This window comes from Callithrix jacchus, chromosome 8 (assembly GCF_049354715.1).
Source record: "Callithrix jacchus isolate 240 chromosome 8, calJac240_pri, whole genome shotgun sequence".
NCBI classification, from domain to species: Eukaryota; Metazoa; Chordata; class Mammalia; order Primates; family Cebidae; genus Callithrix; species Callithrix jacchus.
This window is the reverse complement of record NC_133509.1, coordinates 45553240-45569123: the sequence shown is the minus strand read 5'-3', so window position 1 is coordinate 45569123 and position 15884 is coordinate 45553240. Positions and strand designations below refer to the sequence as shown.

Genomic DNA, 15884 nt, shown 5'->3' with positions numbered 1-15884 from the left:
TTGACCTCGTGATCCACCCGCCTCGGCCTCCCAAAGTGCTGGGATTACAGGCTTGAGCCACCGCGCCCGGCCTGTGAGCACCTCTTTTTACTTCAGCTGTTTCTCTGAACTAGAATCCCAAAACTCTTCTTTATTGGTCTTTTCAGGTTTAATTCAAGCTTCCAGGAAGTCCTCCCTGTTTTCTCTTACCTATAACAATGTCTCCTTTTCTTTTTCTATTTTCTATTCCCCTTGTATTCCTATTAGAAATAATAATGGCTAAAATCTGTTGGGTACTAATTATGAGTCTGGGACTAGTCTGCATACATATCTCACTGAATTCTCACAAAAATCCTATGTCTGTCCTCTGCCTTACAAGCAAGGAAGAGATTGGCCTGAGATCACAGCAAGGGGCTGGGGTGGGGACTGACCTAACAGTCTTTCTCCAAAACCTACAGTAGTAACAATACTTGGCATTGCCTACATACCTTAATCCAAGTCCCCACTTAATCACTAACTTCCATGGGTGTCCAATTATTCCACATGTACTATTTGAAAGAGTGAGTCATCTTTCTTGAAACTGTTTCTGTCTCTTTCTCTCTTTTTCTTTGTTGAAACAGGATCTTGCTCTGCCACCTAGGCTGGAGTACAGTGGCATGATCTTGGCTCACTGCAGCCCCGAACTCAGGGCTCAAGCAATCCTCCCACCTCAGCCTCCCAAAGTATTGGAATTACAGGTGTCAGCCAGTGCGCCTGGCAAAAAATGGTTTACCTCCATTTTTAGCACAGGCTTGAATCCTTGGGAAGAACAATGCAAACTGCTGGCCAAAGAAAAAGTCACTGTGAAACCTTATTGTTAATCCAGTGTCCTGCAAACCTAAGATTTAGAAGTACAATGCTTGTCACTAGCAGAGGAACTTAACAAACCTGACCACAGGACATTCTGGAGTTTCAAAGAGGACATGCAAAATTCCAGAAGACCTAGCTTGAACTTTCAGAGAAAACAGACCTACAAAAACGACCTTCAGTTGGACTAGAGGATAACATTACTTGCCCAGTGTACTTTTTTTCACCTTTTCTTCTGGTTCATATTGTCCCATGATGTCCACTGTATTTAAAGTTACTACACATGTGGAAATTGAGAACTGATGTCACACCCAAGACAGTATCTTGAGCTATCTAAGCTTGAGGCTATGGTTCAGCATGAATTCATAATGTGGAAATGTGTGTGGTAGGGCTGGGTGGAGGGAGAGTCACATTATGAACTGTTTCAGAAGTACTGTCTTAACAATCACATTTTTTCCTAGAAGCCCAGTGGCAACCAAACCTGATTCTCTTTTGAGCTCATAAACAATAATTAAAGCCTAAGGAGATGGATTTATAATCTAACTTCAAAAATCTCTAAATACAGAAGATATTTATCCTTTAAATGGATTCAAAGAGGTGGGGAACTTGGGAGGAAAATAAAATAAAATAGGATTGTTTAGAAAAATACTTATGCAGGGGAAAATATGAAATACGTATAAACTAATAGGTTAAGAACAAGAGTGAGAGAATTAAAAACCAAGACAGATGTATGGTTACCATCTAATCTAACAATCAAGCCAACATTGTATCAACCATGATGTGAACTGGAGGGAGTGGTGAGGGAGACAATGCACTGCAGTGGGAGAGAGATGACTGCTCGGGTTTATTACCGAGCTCAGTGAGACATTCTAGAGAAAAACAAATAACAATTAAAGGACTAGAACAACTGACTTAACTAGGAATGATTAAGGCAAGTCAATCCACAAAGCATGGCCCAGCAATGACTAAGAGGAATAATAGCCAATGCCTTCCTCAAACTGTACACACCAAGCAGGGCAGGCACAGGGGAAGAGAGCTGAGAGTTACCATGCAGAAGAGGGGCCAGGCTGTATAAGTCAATGAGAAGGAGTTTCAGGGGATGAGAAAGTGAGATTTCAAACAGCAACGTTTCTAGAGGAACAACTGGGAAAAGTTGGACCAACACTTGGAGGGTGGAGCTTTTTCTCTCAAGAGAATGAGTGGAGGTTCAGTCCCTTCAGAGGGCTAAAAGCTGTCCCATTAGACAGGACTTCTTGAATCTCTGCAAAGGGACAAAAGCTCTTCATTCTCACTACACAAAGCATTTAAAACAGGACAGACACAGGAACACAAAAAGTGCAGTTTATAACTCCCTTACTAAACTGAGTCAAATGCAGATACCCTACTTCAGGAAGAATATACAAACAATGACATAGTAAGAGGCAGCTGCCATACATCATTTGCTAAAACCATGTTTTTACTAACAGAGTAGGCCAGATAAGAGTCCCACTATTTATAAATACATTTTTATGTATGCATTCTCAATCACAACACATTAGGTTTTTTCCTCATGTTTTTAAGTTGATTAATCGCTTCCTTGTCCATAAATGGTTCTGGGGAAATCCCAAATCTAAATAAATCTCAGAGCAAAAACAAAAAATTGTCAGACAAACAGCTAACCCTATTGTTTCTCCAGCAACACACACACACACACACACACACACACACACACACACACACAGTATGTTCTCGGAATTCATTTCAATGTTGCTGTCTCATTTTTCTTTTTCTGAGACGGAGTTTCACTTGTTGTCCAGGCTGGAGTGCAATGGCGCAATCTCAACTCACTGTAAACTCCGCCTCCCAGGTTTAAGCGATTCTCCTGCCTCAGCCACCAGAGTAGCTGGGATTATAGGCATGTGCCACCACACCTGGCAAATTTCGTATTTTTACTAGAGACTGGGTTTCTCCATGTTGGTCAGGCTGGTCTCAAACTCCTGACCTCAGGTGATCTGCTGGCCTTGGCCTTCCAAAGTGCTGGGATTACAGGCATGAGCCACCAAGCCCAGCTGCTATCTCAGTTTTCTAAGGAATATTCCAGGAGCTTCTAATTTACAAGTGAATCCTTAAGCCTATCCCCCAAAATTGAAATGTAAATTATTTCAGAATTCAGAAATCAGATTATTATTCAGAGCTCTTCTCTATTTTTTGAGATAGGGTTTCACTGTGTTGCCCATGTTGAAGTGTAGCAGCGCAATCACAGCGCACTGTAGTCTTGACCTCCTGGGCCCAAGCAAACCTCCTACCTCAGCCTCCCTAGTGGCACCATGCCTGGCTAATTAAAAAACCTTTTTTGTACAGATGGGATCTCGCTATGTTGCCCAGGCTGGTTTCAAACACCTGCCCTCAAGCAATCCGCCTGCCTCAGACTCCCAAACTGCTGGGATTACAGGCATGAGCTACCATGACCAGCGCAGAGCCCCTCTCTGGTTTTCAGGATGAAAAAAGACTCCTATTCCTCTACTTATAGATCAGAGGTCTAGGCCTACTTTGGCTCTCTGTGGCTGGCAGGACTCTCTTTACGTCCACAGTGCAAACTATGTAACCTTGGAAGCATGGTGCAGATCTCTCCCTTCAAACCTGCTTAGTTTTTTGACCATTTAAATGAATAACTAGTGAAACTATTTCTTAAGAAACCATAGACTAAACCTGAGATAGGCAAGCTGAGAAGGGAAATATTTTAGTGAAATGAACTTATGCTAAACCTTCCCACGTGACTTATACAGCCTCATGCTCTTAAATATCATCTACAACTTGATGATTTGAAAATATCGCTTTAAGGCCAGGAGTGGTGGCTCATGCCTGTAATCCCAGAACTTGGGAGACCGAGGCAGGCAGATCACCTGAGATAAGGAGTTTTAGACCAGCCTGGCCAACATGGTGAAACCTCGTCTATACTAAAAATACAAAAATTAGTCAGGCATGGTGGTGCTTGCCTGAAGCCCAGCTACTTGGGAGGCTGAGGTGGGAGAATCACTTGAACCCAGGAAGTGGAGGCTGAAGTAAGCCAAGATAAAGCCACTGCACTCCAGCCTGAGTGACAGAGCAAGATTCTGTCTCAAAAAATAAAAAATAAAAGCTTTCTCCAGAACTGACTCTGCTGCCTGGGTGACATTGCCACTTAGCGCCTGATACTCCTAACTGATCTTCCTGCTTATGTCTCCTTGCAGTGTTTCATTTTTCTCCCATTTAAACAGAAGCCAGAAGGACATATTTAAAACTCAAAACAAATCATGTTACTCCTCTGTTCAAATTCTTCCAATCACTCCCCATCTCAAAGTCCTTACCATTGCTACTAAACTCTACATGATCTGCTTCTGCAATAGCCATCTCGTATCACTCTCCTCATAGTTAATTCTATTCTACCTACTCTGGGCTCCTTACTTTTGATTGATTATGCCAAGCATGTTCTCACCTTAGGGCTTTGCACTTATCTCCTCTGCCTAGACTGCTCTTCTTTCTGCCAGGTATATGCTTAGGTTGCCTCCTTACTTTCTTAAGATCTGGGCTCAAATGTCACCTTATCAGAGATGCCTACCGATCCAAATAAAACAGCAAACCCTCATCATTCTCATGCTACCACTGTTAACCTGATGGATTTTTCTTCATAGCGTTCATATTATCAGTTTTTTTTTCCTTTTCTTTATACTTTATCTTCCCTCCCACCACTAGAAATGTAATTTATAGTAACTATGAAGATAGAACTAGAACTTTGTTTTGCTGCAAGATGAATTCCTAGAGCCTAAAACAATGCTGGGCACTTGGGGGATGCTCAGTAAATATTTCTTGAATGAATGAATGAGCAAATGAACAAATTGTTGCAGGCACTAGAAATACAGACTTTTTGAGATGGAGCCTCACTCTTGCCCAGGCTGGAGTGCAGTGGTGTGATCTTGGCTCACTGCAACCTCCGCTTCCCATGTTCAAATGATTCTCCTGCCTCAGCCTCCTGAATAGCTGGGACCACAGGCATGCATCAGCACACACGGCTAATTTTTGTGTTATTTAGTAGAGATGGGGTTTCATTGTGTAGGCCAGGCTGGTCTCAAACTCCTGACCTCAAGCCATTTGCCGACCTCAGCCTCCCAAAGTGCTGGATTACAACCGTGAGCCACTGCACCCAGCCTAGAAATATAGACTTTTTATTTCCTTCCATTGTTGAAGCCAAAGTCTAGTATGTAAAATAATTACTTACAACCTAATGTGATCAACCTGAATAAAGGGAAAGGCTGGGGAAGGAATATTGACACCTGAATGGTGTTTTAAAGAACAAACAGAAGTTCATCAGGTGGAAGAGGAGACTCATAGGAGGATGACTGAGGCTGAGGAAACAGTTTATCCAACAGTGTAATATGGCATGGTGTGTTCAGGAAACTACAAGTCAATCATTATTTCTGGAATATAAAATTTAGAAGGGAAAGTGTTCTGGTAATTAGGCTGTAAAGGTGGATAAGAGACACAAATAAAGAGCTTTATACTTTAAAATTGATGGAGAATTCCTGAAGAGTTTTAAGCAAAGGAATGGCATGATTAATAAAGGGTATAGAGAAACTAACAGAGTACCAGCATAGCAAAGAATGGATCTGGATCAACAGGTGCGAAGCTGGGAACTGAGAGTTCCCAGATGAACTGGGACAAAGTGATGAATCCTGTATTCACATTGAGAGTATGACTATGCTGAAATGCTTAAAAGATAAAGAGGGCAAGGAGCCAACAGACAACAAGGAGGAAGGCAAGTTTCTACTATCTGATATAGTAGAAACTATGTAATATGGCTCAAGTAGGCCACCACGTCAGAGAACCCACAGGAAAAACACACCACACACAGACAGCCCTCCTATAGGATGACAGATGCTGATGATGTACATTTACCTAGCTATGCCTCCAGTGGCCCTCAGGCTCTGATGTCCTGCCCTTCCTGGTTAACTGACTGAAAGTTTAGATGCCAAGGAAGGTATATTCTACAGAATCTGTAGTATCAGATTAGTGAGAGAAAGAGAGGTATATATTCTCCCTGCTGCTGTGAATCTATTCAAGCCTCTACACTCCTGTACCTCATTTCTCCATTACCCTCTTGAGTTTGCTTTCTATTCATGGTTGGGGGGATTTTGATGTTCTGTATTTCAGAGAGGCACCAAGATAGCCACATTAAGTGCCATTTTTAGAGTCATGTCTTTTATAAAACAATCTCCCATTTTTGCATTTTTAAATCTCAAAGTTATGAAAATTCTTACTGAGATTCAAAAGGAATCCTCTTTTTTTTTGAGACAGAGTCTCACTCTGTCCACAAGGCTGGAATGCAGTGGCGTGATCTTGGCTCACTGCAGCCTCTGCCTCCCAGGTTCAAGAGATTCTCCTGCGTCAGCCTCCCTAGTAGCTGGGACTAAAGGCGCACACCACCATGCCCAGCTAATTTTTTTTTTCTGTATTTTTAGTAGAGATGGGGTTTTCACCATGTTGCCCAGGCTGGTCTCGATATCCTGACCTCATGATCCACCAGCCTTGGCCTCCCAAAGTGCTGGGATTACAGGTGTGAGCCACCCGCCCAGCCAGGAATCCTCTTTTCCTTGCCCTTTCAAACGCTGAAGCATTCCTGCAAGAAGACTGGGTATGAAAGAGTGAATAATTTGTTGGAATGTCTTTTCTATTTTATTTTTGAAATTACCCTTTTCATTGCTCTCCAACCACCTTTTGAAGTTTAGGATACAAAAAACGGGTTTTTCCATCAGGGAATAATGCATAAAAGTAACAAAACAATCCTTTCTGATGTGTTCAATTACAGCTCCTAAAACAAATCTGGACTGATTTTTTTGCCCAGTCTGTTTTCCCTGATATACCCTAAGTGTCTAGAACAGTAACAGACACACAGTAGGCATTCATGAAATATGTGGCTCCTGCCTGTAAACCCAGCACTTTGGGAGGCTGAGGCAGGAGGATTGCTTGAGCCTTGGAGTTTAAGACCAGCCTAGGCAACATGATAAAACCCCAACCCTACAAAAAATAGAAAAGTTATCTGGGCATGGTGGTGCATACTTGTAGTCCCAGCTACTTGAGTGGCTGGGGTGAGAGGATCACCTGAGACCGGGAAGGTTGAAGCTACAGTGACCCATGATCATGCCACTGAACTCTAGCCTGGGTGACAGAATGAGGCCCTGTCTCAAAAAACAAAAACAAAAAAATGTATTCAAAGAAAATGAATAAAAGTCTATAAGGAAAACTAAAATACTCTAGTTCCAGTCAAAGAGAAACTAGTCCTTTAACAGAAGAGGCAAAGAAATGAAAAGTTGGTGAGCTTGTGACACAAAGGCAAAGAGTAAAACAAACCGAATGACATCTTCATAGTAGAAAACCGGCATAACTAGTTTATTGTGCTCTCATTACTTACGGTGTCTGCAGCAGTGAGATTGATACCCAGTCCTCCAGCTCGTGTGCTTAACAGGAACACAAAGATGTCATTCCTGCAGAAAAGGGAAAGATATGTTAAAAGAGAAACTGAAAAGAAAAAATGGCAGATATCAAAAGAGAAAGATCTCTCAATACAGAACATAGAGTCTAGGACTAAAAAGAGTTTTGGTGGTTACCTAGGCCTGATTGATATTTCAGTAAAGCATTGTACAATGTTGCTCTGTTGTTACAAACCAACGTGGAGGTCATCTTCCAATCTGCATATAAAATTTTGCTGCCCACTAATATATGATTGATAAGCAACACAAGTATAAACATGTAATACATCAAAAATGTTACCACAGATGTACAGACCTCTCTCATCACCATACTTTTAATAAATCGAACCATTCCTAGTTGATATACAGGGGCCAAGTAAATTAGTACTTCTTGGTTTTCTCCAATAGTCTGGGGACTAATGATTATTATTCCAAAGCACTCATTTTTTTTTGAGACGAAGTCTCACTCTGTTGCCCAGGCTGGAGGGAGGTGGCACGATCTCAGCTCACTGCAACCTCTGCCTCCTGGGTTCAAGCGATTCTCCTGCCTTCTGAGAAGCTGGGACTACAGGCACGTACCACCACACCCGGCTAATTTTTTATATTTTTAGTAGAGACAGGGTTTCACCATATTGGCCAGGCTGGTCTTGAACTCCTGACCTCGTGATCTGGCCACCTCAGTCTCCCAAAGTGTTGGGATTATAGGCATGAGCCACCAGGCCCAGCTCCAAAGCACTCATTTTAAGATGAAGAAAGCTGAGTCCCAGAAAAATGACTCAAAGTTAGAAATAGGAGGCCTTGACTTTTATGTGCTAACTTGAATTTAGGATCAGTCCATGGAGATAGGCTGGAATTAAGTACTTTTGGATGAATGTCAACACAGTCCTTACATATAAATGATTAAATATGCTTTTCTCAGTTTCCTTCTACTTCCTATTCTTTCAAAGAAACCCTGAATTACAAATAAATCAGTAGGTATCACTGTCACTCATTTGAGCAACAGATATTTACTGAATATCTTTTGGGCCTATACCAGATCACAAATAACAGGCATTTTCTTTTTCTTTTTTTTTTTGAGATGGAGTGTTGCTGGGTCGCCCAAGCTGAAGTGCAGTAGTGTGATTTTGTCTCACGGCAATCTCCGCCTTTTTGGTACAAGCAATTCTCCTGCCCCAGCCTCCCAGGTAGCTGTGATTACAAGGGCCTGTCACCATGCCCGGCTAATTCTTTTATTTTTAGTAGAGACAGGATTTCACCATGTTGACCAGGCTGGTCTCGAACTCCTGACCTTAGGTGATCCACGTGCCTCTCAAAGTGCTAGGATTACAGGCATGAGCCACTGTGCCCAGCAGAACAGGCTTTTGACTGTAAGATTTATCTATGCACACACACAAATAAGGGCTCAGTTTTAGTCCAGTTGATACAGATCATATAAATATACACATATTTTTAGACGGAGTCTCACTCTGTTACTCAGACTGGGGTGCAATGGTATGATCTCAGCTCACTGCAACCTCTGCCTCCCAGGTTCAAGTGATTCTCCTGCCTCAGCCTCCCGAGCTGCTGGGACTACAGGCCTGTACCACCACACTGAGCTAATATTTGTATTTTTAGTAGAGATGGGGTTTCACTATGTTGGCCAGGCTTCGGCCTCCCAAAGTGCTGGGATTACAGGCGTGAGCCACTGTGCCTGGCCTAAATATATTTTAAGATTATCTTGCATCTTCATATTCCTGACACCCCAGGCTGTTTTCTAGAACATCTCTAAGAAAAACAGATTGCATTACACTGGTGAGCAAATGTGACAGTCCTTTTAAGTCAAGCTGTTAATCCTTTTATTTTTTTTTCATGTTTATAGTGGGCTTCCAACTGGAAATTCATTTAGATTAGTGTTTATTCAAAGCATGGATCACACCTCTCATTGGTCCTATCAGTTTGGTGCTTTAGATGGCATTAAAGAAATTAATTAAAGAAAGAAAAAAGATTAGAAAATATTCTAATGCATTACAGATCACAGGGGTAAGAAATGTTTTGTGAAGTTTCAAATACAGAATAAAGATACTAAAATCACACTGTAAAATAAATTTTATTTTGTGGGTTCCAGTAAGAAAAAAAAAAAAACAAAACAAAAACCACCAGAAACAAACATACTGACATCAGGATGCTCTCATCCCTTCAGACTATTCTTCCTTGGTAAAGTCACTTGACTGCTGACAGTCTGTTTCCTAGACTATAAAATGAAGATGCTATAAATACCACTGAAGTGACTCACTGATGACATCTCAATGTCAAACATAAGTATCAGTGAAAGAACTATTTTGAAATAAGCATCCTGGGTAATCACTAAGGTGGGTATGTCCTAGTACAAATCTGCCCATTATTTGCATTGAATTAAACACAACTTTCCTACAGAGGCATGGATAATAGACCATGGGTAGCAGTCTCTTTCTTAGTGATTCCAAAAGCTTCGGCTCCCATGAAAGTTCTACTAGTTTAGCCTTGAATTTTGTCAGAAAGGTTAATATTTTGTAATTTTATTTATTTAATTTATAAAATGCCATCTTTATTATTAAATCATGTAATACAAACCAAAAAGTTGACGGGCATCTGCCAGCTTATAAACACATTTTCCCATAGATATGGGATGATATAAATGGAAGGAAGCATGGTACCCCACAGGCCCAAAGAAGAATATTTAACCACAATAAGCCTTCAAATAAAAAGTGACTGAGCGGCCGGGCACTGTGGCTCATGCCTGTAATCCCAGCACTTCAGGAGTCCGAGGCGGGCGGATCACAAGGTCAAGAGATCAATACCATCCTGGCCAACACCGTGAAACCCTGTCTCTACTAAAAATACAAAAAAAAAAAAAAAAAAAATTAGCCAGGCGTGGTGGCACACCCCTGTGGTCCCACCTTCTCGGGAGGCTGAGGCGGAAGAATCGCTTAAACCCAGGAGGCAGAGGTTGCAGTGAGCCGAGATTGAGCCACTGCACTCCAGCCTGGTGACAGAGCAAGACTCCGTCTCAAAAAAAAGTGACTGACCTTTTTAAGGCTGGACTATTCTAGTCTCTGGACAGCTGAGGTGGGAGGATCGCCTGAGCCTGGGAGTTCGAGATTAGCTTGGGCAAAAAAAAAAATTTTTTTTTAATTAGCAAGGTATGGTGCACACATCTGTAGTCCCATCTAACTTAGGAGGATGAGGCAGAAGGATCATTTGAGCCCAGGAGTTCAAGGCTGCATGGGCTATGTATCGTACCAATGCACTCCAGCCTAAGTACAGAGTGAGATCCCATCTCTTAAAAATGATAAACAATCCTTTCCACTGCCACAATGAGAAGACTGCTCTTGCTCCATACATCTTCCTCTCCAGCTTTGGTGGGTAGAGAGGCAAGGAATTAAAGGTTTCTTTCTGATACCTTTGTGAGAGCTGATAGAGTCCACCCAATGTCTAAGATTTTTTTTTGATAATTCTTGAGGAGGCCCAAAATATGAGCATGGGGTAGGCATGAGGGAATGGGTACAGGGTGGGGATATGGGGGACTGATGGGAAAATACAAGGCCTTTGAGAAGTACAACAAAACAAAGTATTTGAAGCAAAAAGATGTAATTTCTGGCCAGGTGCGGAGGCTCATGCCTGTAGTCTCAGCTACTTAGTAAGCTGAGGTAGGAGAGTCACTTAAGCCTGGGAGGTCAAGGATGCAGTGAGTTGTAATCACACTACTATACTCTACTGTACTAAAGAGCGTGGGTGACAGTGACACCCTGTCTCAAAAAAAACAAAAAACAAACAAACAAAAAGATGAGTAATTTCCATAATCTGTGACAGAATTTAGTCCACATGTAATCACTTACCAATAGGGGCTATATACAGAAGACCACTAGTGAAAGAAATGTAGGTAAAAATAAATTAGTAGAAAAACTGATAAATACAATGGCTTTATTTGGATATCAATTATGTATTGAAAAAGATGCCTTGTGGTAATGAGGTAGATGAATTCAATGTAATTTCATCATATTGTAAAAAATAAGAATTGTAGAAACCTTGGGTTGTTATAATCAAAGAATTAGTTCCTACTGTGGACTACTGCTGGACTATTAAAAAACATAAATATCTTCAACTGTTAAGAAGTCCCATTCTATTGAATAAATCTACAATAGTATTGACAATATGAATTAATGTTTTAGGGGCTCTGACTAAACAGGAGAAACAAAATCCCAGAAGGCAAATATGGTGGTCTGGGCGCTCTCTCCAGGAGGCTGAAAAGGAATCTCAACTCAGGGTCTCTTGGAACAGACCTTAAAGACCAGACATCTGGGTGGTCTGTAAAGGGGCCTATGAAACCACACAGCAAAGACAAGTGTAGGTCTCATTCTCACTCTTCTTTTAATGACCCACTGAGGTGACTTTGCACCAATATATCCAAAGACTGCTAGGCACATAGCTGACTACAGTAAAGGCCTGTTGAATGACTGAAAAAGAACCACAATGAAAGACAACTGTGGATCTCTACAACACTCACCAAGAAAACAATCTATGCTACAGTCACTTTTTCCTCATGCTTTCCAGAGTCACATTGAGTGGTCAGATAATTGGGTAAGGATCCATTTAGTAAAGGTCATGGGTTAGAAGGAAGGAAAGCAAAGGCCAAGGAACCACAGAGCAAAGACCTGTGAATGGCTTCTAGGATTGCGCACTGGTCAAATGCTCTGAATGTTGCCCATTCAGGGCATCCTGGCCAAATGGTCTTTAGTCTCAGCCAGACTTTTTCCTGAAAGGATCCCGCATAAATAAATCTTGTACGAAGGGAATGTAAAAATGGCTTTTATAGGCATTCTTTACTCTGACTGACCTTTGGGCCACAGGGCTTTCCAATTGAAACTACAAGTTTTTTTTCTTTTGATATCTTTCATTAATAGTAATTAAAATATTTGGCAAGGAGTGCTCGTGTCCAAAAACACCTTCTCTATATTGGGCTATTGCAGTCACTCAAATTTATAAGTTGAGCATTTCCCCCCTCTTTGGAGGGGTCAGCACATCCACAGTCCAGATTCCACATGTAAGAAATACATTAGTTCTTTGCCATAATCCCAACTCTAAGCATCTAGTTTGTAATGTAGGCAGGGATCAAGGAGGAGACTTTAGTCTCTTGTTCCTTTTGCCTAGTATTATATAGAAGTTGTTAAAAATGATGGTTACCCAAATGTTGATTCTAAATAACATTCACTGTTACCTAAGTAATTCTCAGTGGTAGAGTCTGAAGGCTCAAGCAAGATTTCCTAAAAAAAGCTGTGCAACACTACATTTTTACTAAGTGAATCTAAGTAAAATTTAATGGTGAAAATGCCATTCTTTTAGAACTAAACTTTTCAAAACTATTATGCACTAATACTGGGACTACCCAAGTAATTCTGCTTCACAACTTAGATAAGAAATTTCAGAGGTAATAAATTATACATCTCCTGATTTTTTTTCCCACTACAAAGGTACTATAAAATATACTGAGCCCTGGGTCTCACAGCCCAGTTTTCTAATTGGGTAAGCCAAGACAACAACTGCAGTTCTACAACTCAGAAGCCCAAATCACTAGAACTCAACATATTACAGCTCTGGTTGGAGTCTACATCGGGAGAATTCTCTACCAAGAAATAAACATAGTCTTACATGTTCTTACCCTTTCACTCAGTAATTTCCCATGTTTGAATCTATGCTAAGAAAGTAATCTAAAATAGTAACAAAGCTTTATACACAAAAATATTCACTCAACATTTCTAGTACATATTTCTACTCAACAGCAGAAAAGTGGTATAATATATACCCAGTGTAATGCAATAGCGATCATAAAAATGTTGGCAAAGACTTTTTTTTTTCCTTTGCCCTTCTCCTGACTGTAACAGAGACTTTTTAATGATATATGAAAATGATTATGATAGAACATTAAGTAGAAGAAATCAGGATACAAAATCTATAATACGATATCAACAGTATAAATATAACCATATATATACATTAAAGACTAGAGGATAGGCCGGGCGTGGTGGCTCAAGCCTGTAATCCCAGCACTTTGGGAGGCCGAGGCGGGTGGATCACGAGGTCAACAGATCGAGACCATCTTGGTCAACATGGTGAAACCCCGTCTCTACTAAAATTACGAAAAATTAGCTGGGCACGGTGGTGCGTGCCTGTAATCTCAGCTGCTCGGGAGGCTGAGGCAGGAGAATTGCCTGAACCCAGGAGGTGGAGATTGCGGTGAGCCGAGATCGCGCCATTGCACTCCAGCCTGGGTAGCAAGAGCGAAACTCCGTCTCAAAAAAAAAAAGACTAGAGAATATACCAAAATGTTAACAGTAGTGGAAATGTGGCTGATTTTTATTTTCATCTTTAAGTATTTTCCAAATTTTTCTCAATAGGCATTTCCTTATAATATATAAAGGCCCCATCTGTTACAGAAGAAAAACATTACTGTTAACAAGATCTTCCAATGTACAATATCAAATATACTAGTGGAAAATAAACACAAACAGTATCAGGTGAAATACCTACTACCTGATGGCTTTTCTCATAACTTACAAAGCATGCCACCCCATATACCAATGTGCCCACATCACAGATACACTGGCATGACTGGAGAAAATAAAGGCACTCTGAGGAAATATACAGTCTATAGATCTTGCACATAAGATTCTTGTCAAGTTGCAGCTCTGAGGTTGGAGGAGGTAAGGATGTGATAAAATATGTATCAGATTTCAGAATTAAGAAAAGATGAAGATCACTCAGTAGTTTTTTTTTTCTCTCTTTTTGTTAAAACAATGTGGTTGGCTAAGGAAGGACTATGCTTATTCATGTTTCAAATAATTGGTTTTAGAATCTTCTGCTAGCTGAGAAGCTAGGTCATGCTATTCACAGAGCTGTGCCAGGGTAACAAATGGAAAGAGGTTTGAAGCAGATCTTCCTCTTATTGTTGGTCAAACAGGGACCTGGAATTCTGGGTACACAGTTTTAACTTAGAAAAAACTCAAGGGAGGACATTCTATGTTGAATTATGGATGTGTTTCATGCCAAATCATTTTACATCTGAATTAAACCATGCTTTAGAAATGAATGAAATTAAAAATTGTAATCCAAATAAAATGGTTATGTGCTTAATTTTCTTCCCAAGAATTAAAAAGTTAAATATTAAGAGGCCATGCAATTAAAAGCCAAAATCGAAGCTGTTCTGACATTAAGATCTACTTTATTTCTCAGTTCTCCAGGTCTAAGGAGAAAACTGAAGGTGAAGTTCAGCAGACCTGTCACTAGTGAGCCTGGCTTTCTCCTTGGAGAGAACAGTAACCAGACTCTACCTATTACAATGAAAAGCTGCACTCAGGATAATTATGGCTCTGTAAACCATCAGCATTCAGCAGGCAGTAATTGAAATTTCATAGGCTCATTAGCAGGTGGGAGAGGTACCGTGGCTGAGAGCTGCCAGCTGAATAGACTGTACAGTATTGCAATTTGTCATACTGCACTGTACTGCTACTATGTTAAAACAAAAGCAGAAAAAGAAAAGGTACTTTTCCTTAAACTTATACAAAATGAAATACAGAAACAAACTAGTAACTTTAAGTTAACAATCAGAAATGGCTACTGTTAGTGGCTGGGGCGCACTGGTTCATGACTATAATTCTAGCACTTTGGGAGGTGGAGGTAGGTGAATCACTTGAGGCCAGGATTTTGAGACCAGCCTGGCCAATGTGGCGAAACCTTGTCTCTACTAAAAATACGAAAATTAGCTGGGTGTGGTGGTGCATGTCTGTAATTCCAGCTACGTGGGAGACTGAGGTGCAAGAATCACTTGAACCAGGGAGATGGAGGCTGCAGTGAGCCAAGATCATGCCACTGCACTCCAGCATGGGTGACAGGGAGAGACTGCCTCCAAAAAAAAAAGAAAAGAAAGAAAAATGGCTACTGTAAGCAATGACAAATACAGGTTGGTGGATTTTTTTGTCTATATGCATATTATCCATCAAGGAGGATCTTGGTTCATACTTAGAAGCAGTTTATTATCCAAAGAAATAGGCGCTGGTGTGGTAAGAAAGCATATTTCAAACATAAAAACTATCAGGTATATTCTCTTTTGCTCTCCCAGACACACAGATCTGAATTACTATAAGCAGATTTAGCAACCTCTTAAAATGGCAGGAATTACATCATGATTCCTTAACAATCTCAGATGTCCTGGCATTAAAAAGAAAAAAAAGAAACTTACCATTTCAAGTACTAGAGGGAAATAAAAAAGATAGTTTTTGTAATTCCCACGAACATTACCTGTTCTGAAAATCAGCAACCATGTCTCGCCTCTCCGAGATCTTGGATGAGCCATCAAGCCTCATGTAGGTATGCTTCCTATACACCATGTATTCCTGCCAACCAGGATAAAAAGACACAGTAAGTCTGATGCAAACTACTGTATTCTAAATCCCACAGCATCTACCCATCTTCTACCTTATCCACATTGGAGACAAGCCATTATATCCAGAATGAAGAGAAAGCAACCCCAAGAGTACAGGAAGTTAATCTGTAAATAAGTTTACT

At 40.7% G+C, this 15884-nt stretch overlaps 1 protein-coding gene across 4 annotated transcripts in view; it reads right to left on the bottom strand.

Annotated features, from left to right (window-relative positions):
• INO80 (INO80 complex ATPase subunit) overlaps positions 1-15884 on the bottom strand; it is a 134614-nt gene that overhangs the window by 12229 nt on the left and 106501 nt on the right. For all 4 annotated transcript variants that reach the window (XM_035259798.3, XM_035259801.3, XM_078334318.1 and 1 more), the window contains 2 exons: positions 15618-15712; positions 7250-7322 (listed from right to left, as the gene is read on the bottom strand). In XM_035259798.3, coding sequence (XP_035115689.1) covers positions 7250-7322; positions 15618-15712 — 168 coding nt within the window. The remainder of the gene's footprint in view (positions 1-7249; positions 7323-15617; positions 15713-15884) is intronic.